The sequence below is a fragment of the Athene noctua genome, chromosome 1, assembly GCF_965140245.1.
Source record: "Athene noctua chromosome 1, bAthNoc1.hap1.1, whole genome shotgun sequence".
Taxonomy (NCBI): Eukaryota; Metazoa; Chordata; class Aves; order Strigiformes; family Strigidae; genus Athene; species Athene noctua.
The window spans coordinates 191,965,142-191,989,264 of record NC_134037.1 but is presented as its reverse complement, the minus strand read 5'-3'; the positions used below and the strand labels follow the sequence as shown (position 1 = coordinate 191,989,264).

Here is a 24,123-nt window from a genome sequence, read left to right as displayed (position 1 = left end):
CATTAGCGACTTCCAGAGCCCTTCAACAATGTATAGTATTCAATGTTGCCAACTCTCATGAGTTTATCACATTATATATGAGCTTTTTTTATGAGGAAAATGATACACCTTTTTTTTTGTTATCCTTCCTCTTTCAGGAAACACAAGCTTTAGAGCCCTCCAGGTGCATATATAAACTCAAAGTCAGTGAGGGATATAAAGACTGATGAGGAAGTTGAGGTCTGAAGCCTGGAAGTAGTCCCCAGAGCTAGGAATAGGGTCTGGGGCAGAGAAGGCTGACCAGCCCAGAGCAGGAGATAGGGTATCTCAGGGTGAGGAGGTGGGAAGGATGGGGAGCTCACAGAAATGGATACCAATTCAGAGATGTGGTTGCCAAATGGACTGTGGCTGCTGTAGGGATGAGGAAGAGGAGATAGAGATGAAGAGGTCAGTGAATAGAGAGCAGGCTCGAGGTAGAAATGTCTTGATAGTTTTAGGTTTGGGGCTGACATACAGTAGGAGATGGAGAATTATATCCCCAAGTTCTGAGTGTTGCTCTTCTCCAGCTGTCAACATACAGATGTGAAATGCAGCAACAGAGTGCGTACCTTATTGTTCTGGTGGAGGTCCCTGCAGGTGGGGACAGGGCGCCCTTGCTGCTGTGGGGGCCTCTGCCAGCCCCAGACAAGACAACTAAAAGTGCCAATCTTACAGATTGCCCAAACTCATGTCAAAAGAACAGTACATAAAGGACCCCTGGGTTTCTCTTACATTTGTGTTTTTTAAAAAGTTATTAAGACCTTATGCAAAACATATAAAAGGAACAATGCCCTTTGCAGACTTACTGATCTCAGAGAGAAGCAGTGTCAGAAGCAGGTGCAAATCAGTCTTGGTGACATATATACTAAATGTTGCCAGTGTCATAGGGAAAATTAGTGTCTGAACATGCAAAGACTCCCTCATAAGGCATACACAGTAGAGGAGAAGTGTTACATTCAAATTACACAAGCAAAATTTGAGTTTTCCCAGCTCATGAGTGCTTTTTTTGGCAACGATAGTAGTGTTATTTTAGCTTCATGAGTTCCACGTAAGCCAGTGCTGAAGTTAATGAGAGGCAATATACACTAAGCTGCATAATGATATTTATTTTTACTGTAAGAGTTTGGAGCATTAATGCCCTTTAAACAGTTTATAGATTTTGCTTAAACTGGGTGTTTATTGCTCAGTCTTTCATGTTTGAATTTAACCTCTACAAAGTCTTGTGTGTGTATGTATGCAAGCTTATGTAGATAGGTGTAACGAAACATTGTTCCATCAGCTTCCTCAGCTGAACTGTAAATGGAACAATACTTACTGGTTTGTGTAGGATATATGTGAATGGCATATGTGTACCTATGCTAAAAACATGCCTATGAAGAGAGAGGACATAGAAGGTTTTCTCAAAAAATATTGCTTTTGCGTTCTGCTCTTTGTGTTGTTGCTCTATACCAGGAATGCATGAATGTGATTAACTTTTTTTGTACCTAGGTAACTCATTTATCTTTTTCCACAGCATTTTGACTTCTAGGAACCCTAATTGGTGTTCCATTAGGCACAGTGCTAGCTTCACTTTGAACAAATATAGCAGACTCTTCCAGTATGAATCATTAATGACTGCCTAGCACACAAAATCTTTCTCCATGAAGAAAAGACAGATGGCTGCTTTACGTTTTTAATATTGCACACAGTCAAATCTTGCAATTGCTTTTATTCAATAAAATCTTTTGTCTCCTCTGCAGTAAGATGTATTCCAGCCTTTATGGCCTCACAACTTATCAGATAAATAATTACTGAATTTTCATCTATCACTGAAGGCACAGATATGCTATAGATACAGATGGGACTTGAGTGTGTTTATGAAACTGATAGATCATCTTTAATCAGTGGGTTCCTGAAGTGACCTTCAGAGATAGAAATAGCTACCATCGGGTGTCTGACTCTAAAGCCTAGATTCTTATCAAGAAAACAGAATAAGTAAGGAATGTTCACAGAGCAAATAGGAGGAGTCACTAGAGGTGCTTTAAATTGTTCTTTGAAAAGTCTACCTCAGTAGATTAGGTACAGTGCCTTGGGAAACAGTGTGAGCACCTAAACAAAGTTAGAGTCCCAAGAAATACTGGTTGAACCTTGCTCTCTTCCCTCCTCTTCTCCAAGGAGAGTAGCAGGTATCAGAGGAGAGACTATTTTGGCAAGTACTTTGGTTATAAAATACCCTAAGTCCCAAGGGGATCCCGTGTATCTCCTCCCAGCTGAGGTAACTTAGGAGCACCCAAATACACGGTCAGCCTCTGTCTTGATCTCAGAGGCAGTATTTTACCTACTGGTTCTGTGATATAACTGGAAATCCACTTTTTAAAAGACTGTTGGAAATGTATTTACAGAAGATTCTTGTGCCTGAAGATGAGACAAAGCCGGCCTGTTTTCCTACTCTGTGCCAGGCACTGGGACAACATGAGGAAGGTGAGGTGGTTGCGTCTCCAGCTTGAAGTTAATGATCTGCTCTAAGACATTTATATAAGCTCCTCTCTGAGTCGATGAAGGCAGAGAAGCGATTACTTCCCCCCCGTCTCAGACACTGGGACACTTTGATGACAGACAGCACATATGAACCAAAACTGAGGGGCACATTATGTTTTTTCAGATCTTGGGTGACCTGTTGCAGTCAAGTAGCCATTCTCCAGATTGTTGATGTGCAAAATATAAAATAAATAAATCATCTTCCTTCCTGTCAATGACAACAATAGCAAGAATATAAAGGTTGGAGATCACTGATACCCTAATTGAGCAAGGTTAAAATGAACTTAAGTCACTGTTACAAAAGGCCACTCCACAGAAACTAGAAGACCCTTATTAGGGAAGTCTCGTGCAGCCTCTCCTTTGGCCATTGTTTTTTCTGTGGAACAGTTACTCATTTTGCAGAGCCTAATGACTGAAAGCACAAGTGTTCTACACAGATACTTGCATCATGAATGGCCCAACCTCAGCCCTAACCAGTGTCTAATTTCCTTGGATGTCACTGAGAATGAGGGCATCAAATGTTCAGTCTGACTGCTCTGATCGCAGAGAAGAATCATTGCTTTCTTTTGCAGTAGTGTAACAAAGGCATAACAGAAATGGCAATTTTTAAAATGTTGGAAAGGGGCACAAGAAATTCACACTGCTATTTTTGCAGTGGATTCATTTTCTGTAATTTTTCACATCCAGATGAAGAGGAAGCTCAGACCATCTGTACTTTAAGGATAACCTGGACAACAGCTGTTTTGCTTACATCAGTGATGAGCATTTTGTTCTCCTCTGTGATTTGTCATCTGGTTTTTGTTTGCTGTTTTTATTCTTTTCTTGCCCCACTAGGTCTAATTTTTCTCTGAGTTACAAGGGTGTAAATCAACAACAAGTAATAACAAGTCAGTGGTGCTGTGCTGACTTGGAGACAGCATTTTCTCAGTGAAATTTTCTCTTTGGACATTGCTTCCTAATGCTGTCACACACTCTCCTGTAACTGTTCATGAGCTGTGGAAGCTAGTGATTTTCTGAACCAGCAGTTTTAATATCTAGTTACAAAATGTAGCCATATGTTCATTTGTCTCTTGGATCTAAGGGTCCATATATATTTGCATGCTTCCTCTCCAGGGCCACCACAGATGAAGAACGCTTTGGGGACAGAAAATAACACCACCAAAACTCACTTCAGCTGGGTGGGAGCAGATTCATACCATTCCTGTGGTATTGTTCAGATCTTCCACTTGTTGAAATGTTTACAGTTTTCAAGTTATGTAAGAAGAACATGTGTGCAAAAGGGAAAACGACATACACAGAGAGAAAATTTTGTGCAATGCCTTTGTAAAAAACCTCATTAACTGGAAATGGAAAAAAATGCTGGTTTGCCTCAATGATATCAAATGTCTTCTCCATATTCCCCTTGATCTACAACTAGATATTTAGGAGTCCGAGGTTTATCCAAATGTGGAGTGGTGGCCACCATTTTAAGCAATATCTATCTCTTTCTTTAAAAAAACCTGGTTTCATTATCGATTCAGTCACCCTGCTACTGGCTCTATTTCATTAGCACGACCTGTACTTGAGTTGGAAGCCCACTCCAAAATCATTCTCAAGGTCAGTACAGCCAGGCAGTATCCCCTGACACTTTGTGAACAGGCATGACGACTGTCTGTGACCAAGAGGACTACCTGTATCCACCTTTCTAGTTGTGGCATATCCCATCTTCCTCCTTTCTCTCTTTTAGATTTGATTTCTCTCTAATTACAAGTTGGAGTACCTCTGGATGTCAAAAGATAAAGGAAGAAGATTTGTGACCCTCCTGCTTAAATTCAAACATTTTGGGCTGTCCATCAAATTGAAAATGAATGTGTAAAGTTCTTAAAATTCAGAGAGGGACATTAATGGTAGGTGGTGTTTTGTATCATGCTTCTCAAGTAGTGCTGTGTGCATCTATGATCTTTGTTTGCCTTTCAGTCACAAACTGTGAGCTCACATCTGCTTACAAAAGATCTCTCTGGGTAATGTCTGATGGCTCTTCTCAAATACATAATTGAAGAAAGGGAACCTCTGAGGGAAAAAAGCACTTAACCATGTTTAACTTTTTGAATTAGATGCACAGAAGTCTTTGACCCTAAGGATCATCTCAGATATATACCAAACAAAATAAATATTCAGGAAGGCTCTTGAAAGTGTTGTTTTTCTATTCTCCAGCCTTCTTGAATTTCCCTCCTAGCTCAGACTAGTCTGTGTCACATTTTATGCAAGTTGTAATCGCCAAGGGGAAAAAAGCACTTAACCATGCTGTCAGGCTCTTACTTCAGGCTCTCAACAATCTTCTGCTTCCTCCAAACACTAGTGTGTATGTATGAGATTTACAGATACTGTCTGACTAAACGAACCAAACCACCGGCCATCTCATGGGAACTCCTGAGGTAGCTTTACTCCCATATTCTTCAAAATGTCATGATGTCTTTTAAATATGACTGAAAGTCTGATAAAAATGCCATCCAAGGTGTAATAGCTTAAAAATAATCATGTGAATGTAGGTAAACAAGTTTGATAACTTTGCTCTTGTTAGATAGATTTTAGTAATAAGGAGTTAGAAAAGTATATATAAATTTGTGAAATAATACATAAACAAATGTTTTTATGTGATGTATATAGTAAATATGTATCTAAATGGTATAGCAATGTAACATAATAGCATTATATTGTAAAAATAGACTATTTCAGTTGGAAGTGACCTACAATGATCATATAGTTCAACTGCCTGACCAATTCAGGACTGACCAAAATTTAAAGCATGTTATTAAGGGCATTGTCCAAATGCCACTTAAACACTGACAGGCTTGGGACATTGTCTGCTTCCCTAGGAAGCCTGTTCCAGTGTTTGACCACTCTCTTGGTGAAAAAATGCTTCCTAATGTCCATTCTGAACCTCCCCTGGCGCAGCTTTGAACCATTCCCACATGTCCTGTCACTGGATCCCAGGGAGAAGAGACCAGCACCTCCCTCTCCACTTCCCCTCCTCAGGGGGCTGTGAAGATCAATGAGGTCACCCCTCAGCCTCCTTTTCTCCAGACTAGACAAGCCCAAAGTCCTTACTTGCTCCTCACAGGACATTCCTTCCAGACATTTCACCAGCTTTGTTGCCCTGCTCTGGATGTGTTCAAGGACCTTTAACATCCTTCTGAAATCGTGGGGCCCAGAACTGCACGCGGGACTCAAGGTGAGGCCTCACCAATGCTGGATGCAGGGGGATAATCACCTCTTTTGCCTGGCTGGTTATGCTGTGTTTGATGAACCCCAGGGTGCGGTTTGCCCTCCTGGCTGCCAGGGTACTGCTGGCTCACACTGAGCCTGCTGCCGACCAGCACCCCCAGATCCCTTTCTGCAGGGCTGATCTCCAGATACTCCTCTCCCAGTTTATACTTGTGCACAGCATTACTCCATCTCACGTACAGAATCTGGTATTTTGACTTGTTAAATTTTATCCCACTAATTATAGCCCAATGCTTCCATCTACCTAGATCCCTCTGCAAGGCCTCTCATCCCTTGATGGAATTGACAGAACCTCCCAGTTTAGTATCATCAGCACATTTGCTAATGGTGCATTCAACTCCTGCCTCCAGATCGTTGATAAAGATACTGAACAAACCTGGCCCTAGATTTCAGCCCTGAGGAGCACCGCCTGTGAGCAGTTGCCAGCCAGCTGTATCCTGATTCAAAACAACACTTTGGGCTCAGCCCTTCAGTCAGTTCTTCACCCAGCGCAATGTGTACTCACTCATCCCACAGTTGGACAACTTGCCCAGAAGGATGCTGTGACGGACAGTATCAAAAGTCTCACTAAAATCCAGAAAAACTACATCCACTGCCTTCCCTTCATTCATGAGGTGGGTGTGATATCATAGAAGGATATCAAATTAGTTAAATAAGACTTTCCCTTTGTGAACTCATGTTGACTGTGCCTGATTTCCCATAGCCATGTAAATCCAATTTCTAGGAAACCTAAGAAATTTGGGAACTCTAAAGGAAGAATATATGTGTGACCAAGAACATAATAAATCTATCCTGAATCACACTTGAAAAAATACGAGGAAGTTACTATGTCTAAAAATTTTGTTAATCTGTACCTGAAGTAAAACATAGGTCTGTGGATGTTCCACAGACAAGTAGATTATGCAGGAAAATGCTCCAAAGAAGAACAGACTGTCTGACAAAGTATACAGTGACGGATGGTACTCAGAATGGATGGGTTATCAAATAAAGAAAACAGGAACCTTCTGTGGGAAAATGAATTAACCTTGTATGTGTATCACATAAGTTAACCACATGAAGAATCATAAAAGTTGACCATAACTAATATTTTAGATTATGTCTATCAGATTCCATCACACAGCTGAGTTGTGCACACACTACTTTTCTTAGAGTTGGATGTGCAGAATTGTTCATTCTGATATCCCCTACTGTAAACCCATGTATGTCGGTATTAGTTTAGAAATATTGAAGAGAAGTACATTTTGTTTGGTATCCCACCCTTGAGATGTGTCTGTAACTTGGTTGTAACTGAGGGATTTCTTCTGCATTACTTTCACAGTTCTTGCAGATCCTATGTAACCACATGCAGCCCTATAGAAATATAAGGGAATGGTCCAGACCTGTTTTTCCTTTCTTTTTTCCTTTTCTTTCATGCTCAGTTTTCTAGCCATCACTGAGACACAGCTCACAGTTCATGAAGAAATCTCAACAGTTTGGTGTGGGAACAAGGTCTTGATGCAGTACTCTTGTACTCAACATCTCTGCACTGGCAAGCGCTTACAGTTCCCCTTGTGTGTCTCTAATTATAATGTATGGTTCATTAAAATTTACAACAGAGTTCATCGAGCCCACATTCTTGCGATTAATTGCAATGTTCTCCTAATCAGTTGTTGTTATTTATACCTCCACCCTTATGCAACTGATTATACTGTACATTTGCACCCTTCAGAGAGTAACAGAAGGGACATGAAGGGCATGTTTACATGATGTGATGGAGCATGGTGTAGATACGCCTGAACTAGCAGTGACCCAAGTTGTGTGCTGGCACAGCACAGAGCTGTACAGCACTACAGATATTCGTCTGGGTCTCCAACTCAAAGCCACAAGGAAGCCATGCCAAGCTCATAAACTCTGCCTCTGAGAAGGATTTGTTCACCTATGAAGAGCTGTGGAGCCATGGTTTTTCTGCCTTCAGTTAAGTTCATCCTGGTGACAAATCACAGGCAGCTTGGTGCAGGTATTCCTCAGGAACTCCCTTTGAGTGTTCCTGCCTGTATGTGTATATATCAGATATCAGATTTCAGCAACCAGAAGCTAAATCCTTCTTTAAGCCTCCTAAAAATACCTTTAAAATATCCTAGATCCACTGAGTAAGCGCTGCTGTGCATTAAAGAACCCACTGAACAAAAGCTAAAAACCTCTGAAAATCAGCTCCCATCCATCAGGAGGAATAGAAATTTTGAGGCTGCAAAACTCCATGGTAAGTTGCCAATAACAAGGCTGTAGTTTGGTCCACCTTGAGTTTACATTTGTCTGGAAAAGATTTCTGGTTTTCCTTTCATGATCTCAGCTAAGGTAGTAAACAATTTTATGGGCCTGTATTGGCTATCCCAACCCGAGACAGACACCAGCAATCTGATTTCTGGAGAAACTGCAGAGCAGCTATCTCTGAAAATAAGTTAGTCCCTCTTGGGTACATTTGATGTGCATACAGAAATTGTGGCACTGACATGCCAGATCGTTTTTCAGAGTATTTTTGCAGAGAAGCTGAAAACTTTCTAAGTTGTTACAGATCTTTCTTATGCCTTCCTCTTCTTTTAGTTTTCTGTTTGCTACACATCTGCTCTACAATTCTCCTGTTCCTCAGTTTCAGGCTTTTAGTTGCCATCTAATGCTATTTGCACAGCATTATCGCCTGGAGGCCTAAGTCAACTTTGGCAAACCTCCTACTGGCATGTTATGTTAACAACTGATTGGTTTTGTTCTCAGCGAGAGCAATTTGTTCCAACAACTGGGAGTCATCCCACTTTTTTAGCGAGTACAAAACTATGCTCTAGCACAAACATTAAAGGCCAATATCTTTAAAAATAGAAAGGGAGGGACCACCAGCATCACTTCATCCAACCCAACAGCTGCAGGCAACCACGGAGTAGCTGCCTGATCCAAACTGCACACCCACACCTGACCCCACCATCACAGAGCCTTGCTCCTGAGGGCAAATTTACATTTTCAGACTTCTGACTGAAATTTTTGAACATCCAAGCATCCCCACCAGCTTCAAATATTTAGACTTTTTTAGCCAAACAGTTGTGAAAACTTTGGCCCATTCCGGTATGTGGATACTGCAGGAAAAATCACGCACATAAGGACCTGTAACTTACTGCATTAATTCATATACAGCAGTGGGAATTAAGGTTGCAGAGAGAATGCTTATCTGTAATGTTCTTGTTCTTCAATATGTGCAGAGTATGTCCCTAATATTACATGCATTTGTATTTGTCAATACAAGGATGTAATTCCATAGTTTAAACTAGGCATTTTAACTGCTTGGGAAGTTTCCAAAAAAAATATCCCCAGACAAACTAAAAAATGCTACTCATGAGCAAAGGAAAATAGTATGTGAAAATTACTTTGTTATCACATGCAATTTGCATTTTTAAAATGTGTCTGTGAAATTTTACAGTAATTTGCATTTCAAGTTAGCAATTAGATTAAAAAAGCCCACAACTGCAGCTGTGACAAGTACTCTGTTATGTGAAAAAACATAAATAATCCTCTTGTCCTCTGGTAACAGCTCTGATAAAAATGAATTTGAGCTTAGTGCTCAACTTTTGCCTCTTCAAGGTTGCTTTCATTCTTGATACATTATAACTGGAAAACATAAAAGAATTGGAGTCCAAACAAGATATGTATTTAATAACACAATTTCTTGTGTTATTGCACTTTACCCTTTAAAAAACATCTTTTCAGGTGCCATTAGGATCAGCTGTAGAGGAGCTGCAGAACCACAGAGAGTCTTTCCATGGCACACAAAGTGGGATAGTATCTCATCCACTCCATCAGCCTTCAGAAGAAGGGGAGATGAAGGTCTCTGGGGATATATATCCATCAGCTACCCTGGAGTGAGGAGCACATGCCTTCCTAGGAAGGGGACCCAATGCCAGATGGTTTTTTACCCATTTTCCCTATTTGTCTTGTTGTGAGGCTTTTTTTGGCAAAAAGAAATACAAAGGAGTGGGACTGCAAATAAATATCACCTCTTTTCCCCAGATTCTTCAGTCCTTAGTACCATAACTGGCACCTTCCTTACAGAGGTCCCTCCAGAGAGTTTGTGCATCCAAAGTCAGGTGTAGCAGTCAGTCCATGACACCTTTGGGGAGTAACAGATATTCAGCGTAGAGAGGACTGACACTGATTGTTCAACAGCTGATCATGGATCACATCTCTGTTAAATGACCTTTGTCCTTATCTTTATTTTCAGGTTCTTTCTGTCCTGTCAAACAAGAGATGTCCCCATTTCATGCTAGAACCAGCAGGTCATGGCTGGCTGTGGGATCACAACTTGTCTGGGGCTTGAGTGAGATCTGATTTTCGTCGGGGACATTTTTGGAAATCGGGTCTCCATGCAGCCCTGCAAGTGGAGTACCAAAGAAAGAAAAGGAAAGGGCAGGCAGTTTTAGTAATTTTAGAAAATGTCAGCTCATATTCAGTGGTGGGTTTTAAAACACATCTCTGCATCAGCAGGAAAGCTCCTTTGGCTTTCTGAAACAGCCCTGCTCCAGCGGGCTGCTGGCTGTGCCCGCAGGACACAACCCATGCTGGGCAGCCAGAGACACCAGCAGTTTGTCACAAGAGCAGTGCACCACTCTGCTCCATGTTTAGCTGGTGCCAGCCAGTGCTGCTGGTTTTCCCTGAGTGGTTATTAAACACGACATTTGTGAGCAGTTTTTATGCTTAGCTGAGCTGGCTAGAGTAGGCGTTGTGGTCTGCCACAGCTCCATCCCAAGCACCTTGCTTCACATGTGGACAATGGCTTCAGTTTAAAACCCCAAGATAATTAATTGTTTAAAGTCTCTTCCTGCCAGCATTAATACTCACTTCATAACAGAGGTGTGTTAGGTCTGAGCCCCAGGATCTTGTGGAGGAAATGTGGCACCTTGGAAAATACCCCTCATCTGTCAAATTCTGGTTTTCTCTGTGCTTCAAAACCTGTTCTTGCCTTGTCACTGGAGCTGGATGAAAGATACAGAAGACTTGGTCTCTGTTATTCATCAGTGAGAAGAAATGCAAGATTTTCCTTCACCTTTAGTTCCGAGTTTCTCCTTCCCTCTAATACGTGTTAACACAAATTCCTTTCCTTCCATCAGAAGGCAAGTGGACAGCATGGAGAAAAGAGAATTAGACACATAAAAGAAGACTGAAAATAAATTATGAGCTAAGGGCTGGACAGGGGAAGACACTGACAATGGTTATTGGGAGAGTGTGTCCAAACAACACAAGAGAGGATGTGATCAAGAAAAATAAAGACAGTATATAATATTTTGGTCATTTATGATCCAGAAAGAGGATTATTATTTATTTTTTTCTGCAACAGGTGAGACTAAGATGGTGGTCAGGAGGTAGAAGAGCACAATATGACTAAAAATAGCTGATATTATTTTAGCTCAGCAAAAGGAAGGTTGAAAAAGATGTGATTTCTCCCTAGAAATATATCAGAAGAGTAAATGCTAGATGGAGAAGGGCTATTTGAGCTAAAGGGCAATTTTGGCAAAAGAACAAAAGGGGGACAAAAATTGGCCATAAATGCATTCAGCCCAGAGAGCTTCTGCGCAGTGAGAGTAGGCAAGAGTAGGCAGCATCCTCTCGGCTGGAGCCACCAGGGCAATCTCCAGGACTTAAAGGTAGACCCTGGTCACTGCATGAAAAGGAGTGAGTGACAGGGCTGTTCTTAATGTTCAGGTCTTGCTGTCAAAAAAGCCAATGAAAGTGAAAATGAGTGGAGGATTTGCTGGCAGTCTTTTTTGTTAGCTAGCATCTATCAATAGGACTGAGTGCACTGAAAATTTCCACAGCTAGCTAGCAGAGCATCATCCAGGCAGTCCCCTGAAGCTCTTACCTTCATGTTTTACAATCACTTTACAATAGAAAAAAGTGTATATCTGTGAAGATGGTGCTTCAGCAGTTATCAAGCTTTTCTTATTAAGCTGAAGCTACTAAATATGCTTTTCAAGACCATTTGACATGCCAGCCAGCACTGAACTCCAAATGGGCCACCTAAGTATTAAACAGAAATTCTTCCAAAACTGCTACATTATCGACAGCGTGAGGGTAGCCCCCCTTGCCCTCCCACCTTTGAGGTTCTCATCTTTTTCAGTTGTTGTGATTTCTCAGTCCTCATTTAAACCTTATGGGCTGGTGTCAGTGAGCAGGAAGCAGCAGGAGAATCAGGTCCTGTTTTTACTTTCGTACACTGGAAAGCAGTTTCAGGCCAAAAATTCTTCACTCCCTACATCAGAGCTCTCCCATAGCTTGGGCTACAGTAACATGCTTCAACACAGTCAGATCTTAGATAAGGTTTCCTTTTCAATAAATTATGTCTATATTATTATTAAATATCAATAATACTAATAATGATGTCAACATTTGTATTAATAAAAAAAATAATTAAAATACCTATCTGTTGCAGTAGAATGTCAGCCTGCCTCTGGAGGGGAGAGTTGTCTGACCTGCCAGAGGTGCTCCACTTCCATTTTTGGGGGGTGTTTTGGAGGGTTTTTATTTGGTTTGTCATTTTGCTGCTAAGAGGCAAGCCTGGGTTTTGTGGACATCCATGGATGAATGAAAATGCAACCTGGCTGTTTGTCACCTTACCAGAAGCAATGTACTCAATTGAACTAAAATCGCACTAAGTTCTATCCCTTGTGGCTATTACAATTTCAGATTTCAGTCCTCTACTGTATTTTGGTCTTTCCCACACATGTCTTAAATTCTGGCATTTTTCTGTGCCTTGAATTTTATGTAATCAATTAAGATGTAAATTTTCCATCACTCTGGCTAATATTAACTTCAGGTGGTGTGCAAAGCCTGTCGAAACCTCCAAGAGCTTTTCTGTCGACTATAATGGGCTTTGGATCAAGACTCTTAATAGCAGTCATTTGTTTGAATCTATTCTAATTTAATGAGTGATTAGCAGACGCTTTTTTTCACTCTTTACCTAACAGTTGATAAACCAGAATCCAGGAGGAGCTGTGTACTAAATAATGGTATGATTTTACAACCCTCAAATTGCCTTAGAAAATAGGTTTATAAATCATGCACATAAAAGTAAAGGATATTGACAAATTCTCTGCTATAAAAGAGGAGGCTTGCTGTGCTTTATGTGAGTCTCTCAACAATAAAGTGTTACCTACCATGGAACACTGGGAAAAACTATCAGATCTTTATACATCTTGGTGCCTTGGGTACCTCTCCTTCCTGTTCTCTTTTATTTGAGACAATTTACATGTCTTTCATACTCCAGCTCAAATTCCTGCATCTTTTAGGACCAGATTCTTGTTCAAACAATGTTTAAACAACTTTTCATGCAGGAAGGGAGTTGTGCAAAGAAAAAGGCCTTGATTTTCCAATTGCTTGTTGTTATGCTTTAAGTCACCTTCCAATTCAAGTAATGTTTCTAACACTGAAAGATACCAACTATCAGGATTTGTTCTACTTGACCTTTAATGATATTTAGGCATCTGGCTTTCTAGCTCAGGTAATCAAGATGATAATTAAATCTACATCTTTGTGAATGTCAAAATTGTCGTCTGCATTCAGAATGTTACAGGTCTTCAAGAAATGATGATCAAGAGAAATTTAACATCAGTGAGGTTCCATCGTTGGCTTCACCAAAAACTGCCTTGTCAAAGCAAAGGAGATGCATGGAAGTATGCTATATTAACTCCCCATACAGAATACCTAATATATCTCATTATAAATTAAGCACACTTTGCAAATGTAACTGTCGACAGTATTTTAAATAATGCCCGAGCAGGAGTAGCAGGCTATGGCTATCCTTTAGATTGTTTCAATACTAATACCTTGCACTATGTGCAGCTGTATATGTATTTATTACACAGATTAATTACTTTCCTGCTGCAAATGGATATTGTATTTTTAGTGAAACTAACAAACCCCCCTCAGTGCTTCACATTAAATAATGAAAAATTAAATGGTAATTTGAAAATGAGTTAATGATGCAGTAGTTTCCAGCTTAGAATAAGGCAAAGTCAGGAGTGTTAAATTCACAGGAAAATGTGTCTTGAAATTGTTCCCATTTGCAAATGAAGTCATGTCGCAGTTTTCCAATCCCAATAAGCAATCAGAAGTTATTTCCAAACAACCAACATGGTTCTGAGTTTCCAGCCAAAGTTGTAAGCCCACACTTGGCTCTCGCCGATACCAAAGGGGAGGAGAGTGGAACAGTGTTGATCGTGATATGGGATCACTCACATCGCAGGATGTCTTCTGTCATCTGCAAGTGAAACAGTTTAGTCCAAAACATTATAAATCTAGGCAAGTGTAGGAATTATTTCCATTTCTCTGGCATTATTTCTCTCTTGCACTCCCTTTCACATGCAAACTCCAGCTGCAGAGCACCGTGCAGCAGCACTGCTGCTCACACAGTTCCCTCTGTCATGGCTCACAAGTTTCTCTGGAGGCTGGTTTTGCAGCTAGTGAAAGAATTAAAACTAGAAATGCTGGCTTGGAACTCCAGATATGGGCTTTAAATAGACCTCCAGATGATAATATGTATTTCTGTTGATTACAGATAGGGTCTACAATGACTGAGGAACTGTGTGCCTCAGATAAATGTACCGTGTGAGATGTAACGAATTCAGCCCACATGTTCTCTGCATTGGCAGGAAAATTAGCTCTGAAGGGCAAAGCAGGACATCAGTGCACAACTGTCCAGGAGCAGCAGCAGGAAATACAGAGTTTAGGAAGAATCCATGCCTTGAAGGCACTCGCAGGTATTGTTTGGCACCAAAAGCCTTTTCATGACAGGAGGGTCCCCTCCATCTAAGATGCAGTTAGATATAGTGCTTTTGTCAGCTCTTTACATCAGAGGCAGATGCCTAGAGCACTTCACCAAAGGGTGCTCTGTCATGTATGGGGACCCTTCTCAGATGAGCTGGGAATTTCCATCAAAACTCTCCATGTGCTAGCCAATAAGAAAAACCTTCGAAAGCAAGAGGAGCAAAAGTGCCTTGCTCCAGCCTAGATCTTGGGCTGGCTGTATTTGGGAGATTTACCGAGTGTTGTTCCTGCTCCTGCAATTGTTTGTGCCTCTCACATTAAATATCTCTTGAAGAAAAAAGACAGAAAGACTTCATTGCTAGCAGTTCTAAATACTTTTGCATCTACCTATATTACTGGTGTTTTGGACTGCAAATTCTTAAGAGTAGCCCTAAGCAGGAAGAATTTTGTATCAAATTACTTCTGCCTCTGTGGATTAAATGTATAACCTGAAGCAAAATTTGAACCTGGATGTACAGAGAGAGGTTCTTAATTGCCTGACAGCCTGCAAATTCCCCCTTTTCTAGTAATTTTCAAAAGTTGAGAAAATGGGGTCTTTAGTGGCAGCTCTGGCATTTTAGATGGAGGAAGTGTGAAGCAGCAGTTAGTTGTTAGACTAATATAGCATCTGATCTGTGAGACACTTTCCAACAAGCAGAAGATCTAATGGTACAGCTGAGCAAGCCATCACTTGGCAGCACACAGCTGTACACTTGAGCTCTCAGTAACCTTTAGACGTGTGGTTAACCTAGTGCAGAGGTAGGTAAATCCTGACCTGTGCTATGGATGAAGGATGGATAAAATGCTCAAGGCAGTACTGCTGAACAGATTTAAAGTCTTTAGAAAACTCCTCATGCTTTGTCCCAGACTCCCAAGTACATTCATATAAAAAGCATCAGCACCTGGAGACAAGTGTGCTAACTCTTGAGGGCTAGAACATAACCTGAAATATATTTAAATAGTAGAATGAATAACCTAAAGAGTACCATGATGTATCATAGCCCCGAGTACACATGCTGTTTGCTGGTGTGCCTCCTGCCAGCTAGGATAATAGCTACTTTATCTCCAGGTCTTTGCAGCAGGAGCAATAACATCTGAATGAAGCCAACTGCTGGTGGTAAACTGGGGGATAATTCAGAGTTTAGCCTAAGGCTCCCTCTGGAGTTAAAGGAGAGAGATTGGTGCCTCTAAAGAGAGATTTAGAGCAAGGACCTGAGTGGCTTTGGGGAGCTCTCCCTAGGGAAAACCCAGGGAGGTGCTTTCCCTACTCCTTGCTGGAGGTATGCCAACGCAGGGGCAAACTTGGCCTGAGCAGCCACTCTCTGGGTCTTCCCTTGTTTTCAGAAGAGAACCAAACCTGCTAATCTAAATTAAGACCGCAGTGCTGGGACAACAGCACACCACATAGCACACTGCAAAGGTAAGGGATGTTGTCCAAATAAATATTATTCTTGCTTAAGCATGACCTAAAGTTCAGTTAATTAGGCAATAATTTAAACTCTGACGGATTTTAGGGGCAGTAGTTGTTCTTTTTGTACTACTACATACCGCATCTGCATGGATTTTGTTTTCAAGTATGACAAGTGATGCTCTATGTTGGGTAAGGTGCTGAAGGATTTGATTTTCAGAAGGTGTATGTCTGAGTCCACAAGTCAGGTCCTCACAAGGTTTAAGAACCACATAAATTACACACCCAAAATCTGAAATGATTCTAGAAAAGCTCAGACCCTGTATTTGGAAAAGTTTAAAGGCACTTATGAGAGATTCTGTATTGTTAAAAAGAAAAATCAGAGAAGCCTTGTGATTCCCACTGTTTTTAGTTAGTTTTCAGCTGTCTACTGTACTTCTATTAGCAGGTAGAGTTTGCTGTTGTGACAGTCGTGACTCTAAAACCAACATCTATGAAAATAGTCTTGACACTAATAGGTCCATATTTATTCAGGGAAAACAGTCAATCATTTCTAATAGAACCTGAACTCCTTTAATATAATGAGTAATACTTAAGCAATTAATTGATGTTTATCCATACATCACCTCCAAAATCACAAAGAAATACATCTCTTACCAGATATTCCCAATCACAAAACTAAGCTCATTAATGTTTTCTACTCTACAGTATGTGCTGGACTGGAATAAATAGATAATAGATGTTACTTATGATCTGGGAAGCGTTGCTAAAAGTGAGCAGAAATGTGCTGAAATCAGAGGGAGCCTTGCTGTTGACTTCAAAGGCCTTGCAATCACATCTACAGTGCTGAATATTTTATCTACTCCTAAAAGCTGTGGCGTGTATCATTAGCTACTATGAGATTTAAGCAAGTGACAACTTGTTCCAACGCAAAGCACGGAAACTGGGTTTAAAGACTGTCTGGTTTCCAAATCTTCAAAGTGTTTTTAGTTTGGGGGGAAGGGGTTGAAGAACTACTGTCAAGGTGACTTTAAAAACCCCTCTTGGAATCTGTCTGTATCCTGAGTACTCTAAAATAACTTACTAACACTTAGCAATAAAAAGTGTAATGAACACAGTTAGCATTTCTGATACAATTAGCATAGCTGAAGAAAGTTTGTTTGGTTTAGTTTTATGACTTGATTAATGAAACTAATAAACATGACACCACTGTCTTGTTTTGATAGCAAATGCTCTTTTGACTTCTGGGCAATTAGAGTTTTCATATGAAGCAGAGGACAAATTTTTTGCTCTTAACTGGCAATACCCCACCTTGAAGAGAGGTTGGTTTGCTATTAAGAATCTTGCTAAATCAGTGGATGTTGTTTTTCCCTCTTTCTTAATCTACCACAGACAACACTATGAAATACAGTAGTTAAATGCTTAAGAATCCCTTTTGCTACTTGTGTGTCAATAAGAAAAATTCATGTTTGTTATCTTGTGTAAGACTAACCATTACATGACATTTAACGTGTAATTAGACATTAAAATTTAGCCAAACACAGTCATCACACTCCCTCCATCCCCAGGAAAAAAAAAGTAAGCAATTAATCTTTAAATCCTTTTTAATAAATTAATATTAATTCATCAATATTTTCATAAAGCATCTCTTCATCATTCCATTTCATTTTTATTTTTTTTTTTCACTTTGAGGAATACCAAAAATACATAGATGTGCCTTAAGCAAAAAAGACCGGGTTTTAGCTTATCTTTACAATGGGATGAAATCAACTTAGAGTTAAACCACCATAATATTTCTACTATTTATTGACCCTTTGGGCTATAACACAAGATAGTTCCAGTTCTCTTTATTTTTAATGCCTTTTACAAACAAATGATGTGTAAATGTTATTTATAGTAGTACTGAGTTAGAAAGGAGTTAATTAGCTATGAAATACATTACTCTGGTGCGATTTGGTTGAAATAACCATTTTTAGTCTTAAAGCTATCCATGGTTAAAATCATATACTGCAGCTGGCATACAGGGACAAGAGCCAGAAAATGGGAGGTCAAGGTAAACACTGTTCTTAACACACATGGTGTTGTGTGTGTGTCTGTGTGTAAGAAGTAGTGCGGGGACTAGAGGAATGGAATTGGAAAAAAAAAAAGGCACAAAAATGTGTGTTAAAGATGAAGTGTTAACCTTAAGTGAGATTTTCCTGGCTTTTTTGAAGTCAAACCAAGACCTGGATCTGTTCAGGGTTCAAGCTGCTTGTGCCCCATGGAACTTAACTAGACAGATGAATATGAAATCTTGTGAAAAAGCTGAAAGGTGCAACTGCCTACTTTTTGCGATGAGAGGCAAGAAAATGGAAATACGGTTTCATGAAAGGGCTGCAGTAACACACTGCCCTCCAGTTGTGCAAAGGGTAAGAGAGGGAGAGTCCTCTGGGACTTAGTTCTCTTGCCCATGCAGGGTCCCGAAAATGAACATTGCCTCTTTGCTCTGGCCAGACAGTAGTTTTCCATCTGCTTGGAAAACCTTGCTGAAGCCACTGGAGAACTGATTTCAGGGGGAGTTGGAGTACACATTTTCATCACAACTAACAAGTCTCTTCTTGTTAAACATCTCTGCCTGACCACATGATTCCTATGAGCTAAGGCTTGAAGAAAAGAGGGAACTGTGATTAAATCATGAGGGTGGGACAACTCTTTTCTTGAATCCCATTTTTCAGGGTAGTTCTTTAGGGCACTTACTGAAAGAATTGCTCGAAGATCATTTTACTAGGGAAATTTTTCTAAAGTAAAGCCTACCATTTTTATGTTTTATTGAAAACAGATTTTTTTTTAAATTTAAATTTAATTGTATTTCATTATTAGGATAAAAACTTGGGAGGGCTTTTAAATGATTCTACCAAATATGTACTTTGGGAGGGTGTTAATTGTTTAGTTACTTTGATTATAATTATGACAGTGTGGTCTATAATCCCTTCACAGTTTGAAGAGATATTAGGGAGCTCATAACACATTGTGGTTTACCAATGGAAACAAATATTGAGGAACTTTTAAAAAACAAGGTTTTCTGCTCCAGCTATATACGGGTTCCTTTGAGGCTCTTGATACTGTATAGTTGTCTGCAGATACAGTGCTTAAAAACTGCAGTTACAGCCACTTTGCACCACTGCCAAGGATGCAGCAGGACTGCGGTGCTGATCCTGCACACGCCAGCAGTTGAGGTTATGATGAAGGCTACCAGTCAGGGATCGCATTGCAGCTTTGCTGCAAGGCAACTGTGTGGAACCCATTCCTGCTCAAGGAGCAGCCCCGAGGATGGGATTGCAACACAGACTTTGCAGCCCAGGATCATCTATGCTAAATTTCAGCCCAGAGCAAAGTTTCACAGTTCAGCTGCAAATAGTCAGGGGTGGGAACAGCAACGGACCGAATAGGGCAGCAACACAAGTATCATTGCTCTACTCACAGATAAATCAAGTACTAGAGAGAACACAGGTCATTACAGGGCCAAGGCAGCCTTTTCAGTTTCATGTCTTTTTGATGTTTTTGGTAGATGCATACCCACATATTTTTCTGCCATAAATGTCTCTAACTAGCATTCAAATCTCTATCTGCCAAAAATTCCCACTGATGTCCAGAGGAATTCTACATGCAGAACTGGAAGGGCTAAGCCTGAATTCTTATTTTTAGATCTATTTATGTTACTGTATTTGTTGTTATTTGAGAATGTACATGATAGAAACACTGTTTACAAAAAATATATCTTCTTTTCTTTAGAAAGGTTTAGTTCCGATAAATAACAAATTAAGTTTACAGATCTGAAACTGGCATACCTTGACAACTACAATCTACCAGACTGAAAAATGTTGGAATCCTGGTGAGGGAGTGAACTGGGATGAAAACCAAAATGGTCACATTAGCATGAAGGATATGTTAGAACAGAGTTAATGCTGAAACAAAACATACTGTTTGCTATCTCTTGTGATCTGTGATGGCAGCACACTAGCTTGATAAGTGTATGTGTATATACTTTCAGTATATAAATAAAACATGAAAATGCTCCATTACTGAATCAAAGTATCAGAAGTGCTCCATTTGCTCAATTCTAGAGAATAAAAAGTTGTAACATCACAGAAACAAAAATATGACATAGCATGCGGTCACAATAGCAAGCACAGGGAAGAAAAATACTGAGAAAATATATGCATATTATGCAAACATATTTACATTGACATACAATGTTATAAGAATGTTAAATAATATGAATGCATGTTTAAAAAAGGCTACAGCTAGGTGGTTTCATGTTGAAGTAGCAAATAACCTGAGACATCTTCTATGCTTTCACTGGAATAGCAATCTTTAAATCTACAGCAGATGTAGAACACATTGACAGTAGTTGAATTCTCAGCTAAAATATACTAAGAATGTGCTGTTCTCTTTCAGAATGACACGGCAGCTGGAACCAGTCCAAGGGAAGGAAAATGTGCTGTACATTTACAGTACTTACAAAAGTTTCATTTCACTGTTGATGGACACTTAAAATGCTTGTTTGAAATACTATGAACATGTATACGTCTCCAAAGACCTAAAGCAACACTCCCATGATCAGCTTGCTTACTGCAGAAGAGAAAGCAAGAGATCGTTAAAAATGGTATCCATTCAGGACTGGGAAAAAATATAACATATATAAACCCAAGAAATTTTAGCAAATAAAAATAAATTTGGCTTGATGAAATTGTAGTTGATGGATCTGCAATATAAATGACTTATTTTAAACTTACCAGTGTAACTCTACCACTTTATGATTAGTGTGTATGGCAGCATTTACAAACAATGTTACTAAATACTGACTTTATACACGATTATAGCTGTTCGAAAGTTTCTATGACAATCGAAGTTTTGTAGTGATAATATACAACACTTACTTTCTCAAGGCTTGTTGTTTTGACGACACCTGCCTTTTGATTTAAAAAGTTCCTCTGAAGTGCATTCTATGTTGAAGTGTCTGTAACTTCAGAAGGTATGTGTACATGTGTGTGTGCATACATATGCTTTTGCTTTGCAGTATGTGCTTTTAAGTACACACAATTCTTTGCTACATGTATTCACACATACATGAATATGGTCTATATAGTAAAAGTTCATATATATATATATTTTTGTATATAAATATATATATAAACTCTGCAGGCAAGTAGTACTTCACTTGTTATAACTGAAGTCCTTTAAAAAAGTTCAGTCACTCAGTTAACATAGTATAGCCAGTAAATTAAGTTGAAAAGAGAAAATGTGAATGGAAACACCATTCTTGACCATCTGTCGATGGCATTCACATCTGTTAGATCAGGGATTTTTATTTTCAGTTGCGAAGACCTTCTTCGTAAATGGCCCCTCTTGCTGTGGGAGCCTGTTCTTTCTGATGAACGCCTTCCAAGGCTTTCGCGATGTGAGCTTTGTTTTCTGTACTGGATTCCTGAGTTGTCAAAGGATACCATTGAATTTCGGGCATCCGTAATGCTGGTGGTGACCTCATTGCTTGCCATCTCGTTGTGAATTTCAAGTGATGTTAGCAGAATGTTTCCATGGGTGTCCACCTAAGGGGCAAAAATAGAAATATACATTGTTTCTAAAGACTTGACATCTATCAGCAGAATGTAGGCGTATTTAAATCTCCAAACTCATACATATTTTAAGAAAGCATGTATTCATTTTAAGCATGTGATAATCTCAGAAAAAAATAGCAATACTCTGGTTAAAATCAGGCAAGTACTTAAATACCTTTACAAACAGGGTTATCATCATACTACCAACATTCAGTACAAAACTATTTGACAAAACCAATCATTTTCCTCTCCCTCTAAACCATTTTAAAGGATGGTGTAGATGAGTGAAATCTCTACATTGCTGGCAATGGGAGTAGAGGGTAAGGGATGAATTCTCTCTCTGCTACGGTAGGAAACTAAATTAAACTGTACTAGCTTTTTTCTATCTGGGACTTAAAACCAGATGAAAAAAAGGGACTGTAAAGTTCGCTAAAATCACAACAGTAGTTCCAACCTGCTGAACTCTTTGCATTTTGCAATCACAAAGCTTATTTATTTTCACCTTTTCTCTTAAAACTTTTCCTTCCAAAGTCATTTGCACAGTTTTCCAATCATGGTAATGCTTAACTATGGGGCTTTTCAACCTGGGTAAGTGATCTTAAAAAGCAATGAACTTAGCCATGGAAGAAAGCTGCTGAACAGAGGAAACAGGTGGCAGTCTTCCCTTCCACTTCCATATCCAAAGAGGCAGTGAGCAGAGTGTTGAGCACAGGGGATCAATCTTTTTAGTAACTAAAGAGGAAGGTTCTGATCATTTTGGGTCTTTAACAAATTCTGGGCCAGACTCTCCAGTCCCCCTGAGCACTGATGGAGGAGGAGCAGCACAAAGTTAGGTATGGCTCCTTCAACCCAGAAAAACTTCCAGTTTCTAGGAACAGCACCAACGAGAAGTCCCAAATGATGCTGTCTTACTACCTGGTAGCTTTAGTGGTGGGGCACCACATCCCCTTGTGCCCCATACCCTGCATGCGGGAGGTCGGGCAGGGAACACAGATGATGCAGTGATCAGCTCCAACTTTCCTGCCAGCTTTTGGGAAAGGAAAATGACAGCTAAAGGTAAAATAAATACTCTGTGATGGGTATTTTCCACCAGTTAATGCATGTGTGACTCTGTTCAAGTGAACTCAGTTCCCCATGTCAGAAACAGATAGTGAATCATGGCATACAGGATAATTTCCAGTTTTCCGTATACAATTTATTCATCCACAGTTTATCCTGCCATTAATAGATTTTTCTAATCTGCCACATGATCTAGCTGCGTTAACTGTGAAGCAGCTGAATATCTCATCCTAGAAGCATCTGTTTAAAAGTGGTTGAGAAAACAGTCTATTGTCATGGCCTTTTGAAGTTCATGCAACTTCAAAGCTTTGCAAGCTTTGTGTGATGCACGGAAAGTATGTGTCTGTCCATATTTACTTTTTTTCAGTCTTGTTAAAATTCTGTAAAATGGGTATTTCTTTCATCAATCATCGATGCTACAGCGTATCTTTTCCTAGTGAAAATAATTATGATAGTATATCGGTAATACTTTGCCAAGATTCTTGAAAATGGAAAAAGAATGTAAAATGCGATGAATGACATACAGGCAAGTATAAAAAAAAATCCTAAGATATCCAGCAAATCCTGCTGTTGTAGGTAATAGCACATTATGCTGATGAGTGCTTATAAATAAAAATAAACAACATGAACCAAAATAATGGGGCGGAGAAGCCTCAGTAGTGATTAATTTATTTTCCCCATGGCAGAAACCCATTGGGTACAAAAGTACAAACGTGAGGTTTGTAGAAACAAGTTCATGCTGTTGAGCAGCATCTGTAACCAGTGATATGCACAGCTGTGAAATACAACCATGGATATCATCACTACTTATGGTGGTCTCTGAAAAGAACCGATTCAGGATTTGGTTTTTTTTTCACAAAGAGTACAAATTATGATCAGGATTTGTAACAGCATTGTGTAAAATATCTCCACAGTCTGTGTTTTCCTTATGAAGCTTAAAACTAAATCTCTCATCCAGGCCTCCCCAGTTACATGTCATCTCCTTTCTCATCTCCTCTCAGGCTTTCATAAATGTCCTTCAGCTTACTCAAAACGCCACAGCAAAGACCATTTTGCTGGGCTCTACCCTGACAGCATGGCCTTCCCCTTGCAGGTCTTTACTCCCTCTCCTTCCACCACCACAAAAGTCAGCTGCTCTTTCCCTCAGGGCTTCCTGATCTCTCCTGATTCTGTTTGCCACCTACATACATACAGACAGACATTAGCCCATCCATGGGTACTTTGTCCTTCTACATAGAGTCTGGATTTTCTGTAAGTGAGGTGTGGGCTGAAAGCTTTTATTCCAGAGGGTACACTTATTGCATTGCACTTCATATCCTTCTTCACCTTATCTACCAACCTTACATGCCACTCTAACATGGCTTCTGCCTCTGAACTGCCAATGATGCCGCCACTTTTCACTGCTCATCACTGCATCTATAAATCAAACTAGAAAGATGGTCA

General features: G+C 39.8%; 1 protein-coding gene across 5 annotated transcripts in view; it reads right to left on the bottom strand.

Annotated features, from left to right (window-relative positions):
* Positions 1 to 17,625: 17,625 nt before the first annotated feature.
* The window catches only part of GABRB3 (gamma-aminobutyric acid type A receptor subunit beta3), a 195,200-nt gene continuing 188,702 nt past the window's right edge, over positions 17,626 to 24,123 (bottom strand). For 4 of the 5 annotated variants that reach the window (XM_074908309.1, XM_074908332.1, XM_074908317.1 and 1 more), the window contains one exon: positions 17,626 to 21,612. In XM_074908309.1, the coding sequence (XP_074764410.1) occupies positions 21,262 to 21,612 (351 nt within the window). In that variant the 3' untranslated portion in view covers positions 17,626 to 21,261. The remainder of the gene's footprint in view (positions 21,613 to 24,123) is intronic. The other variant, XM_074908301.1, reaches the window with a different exon arrangement.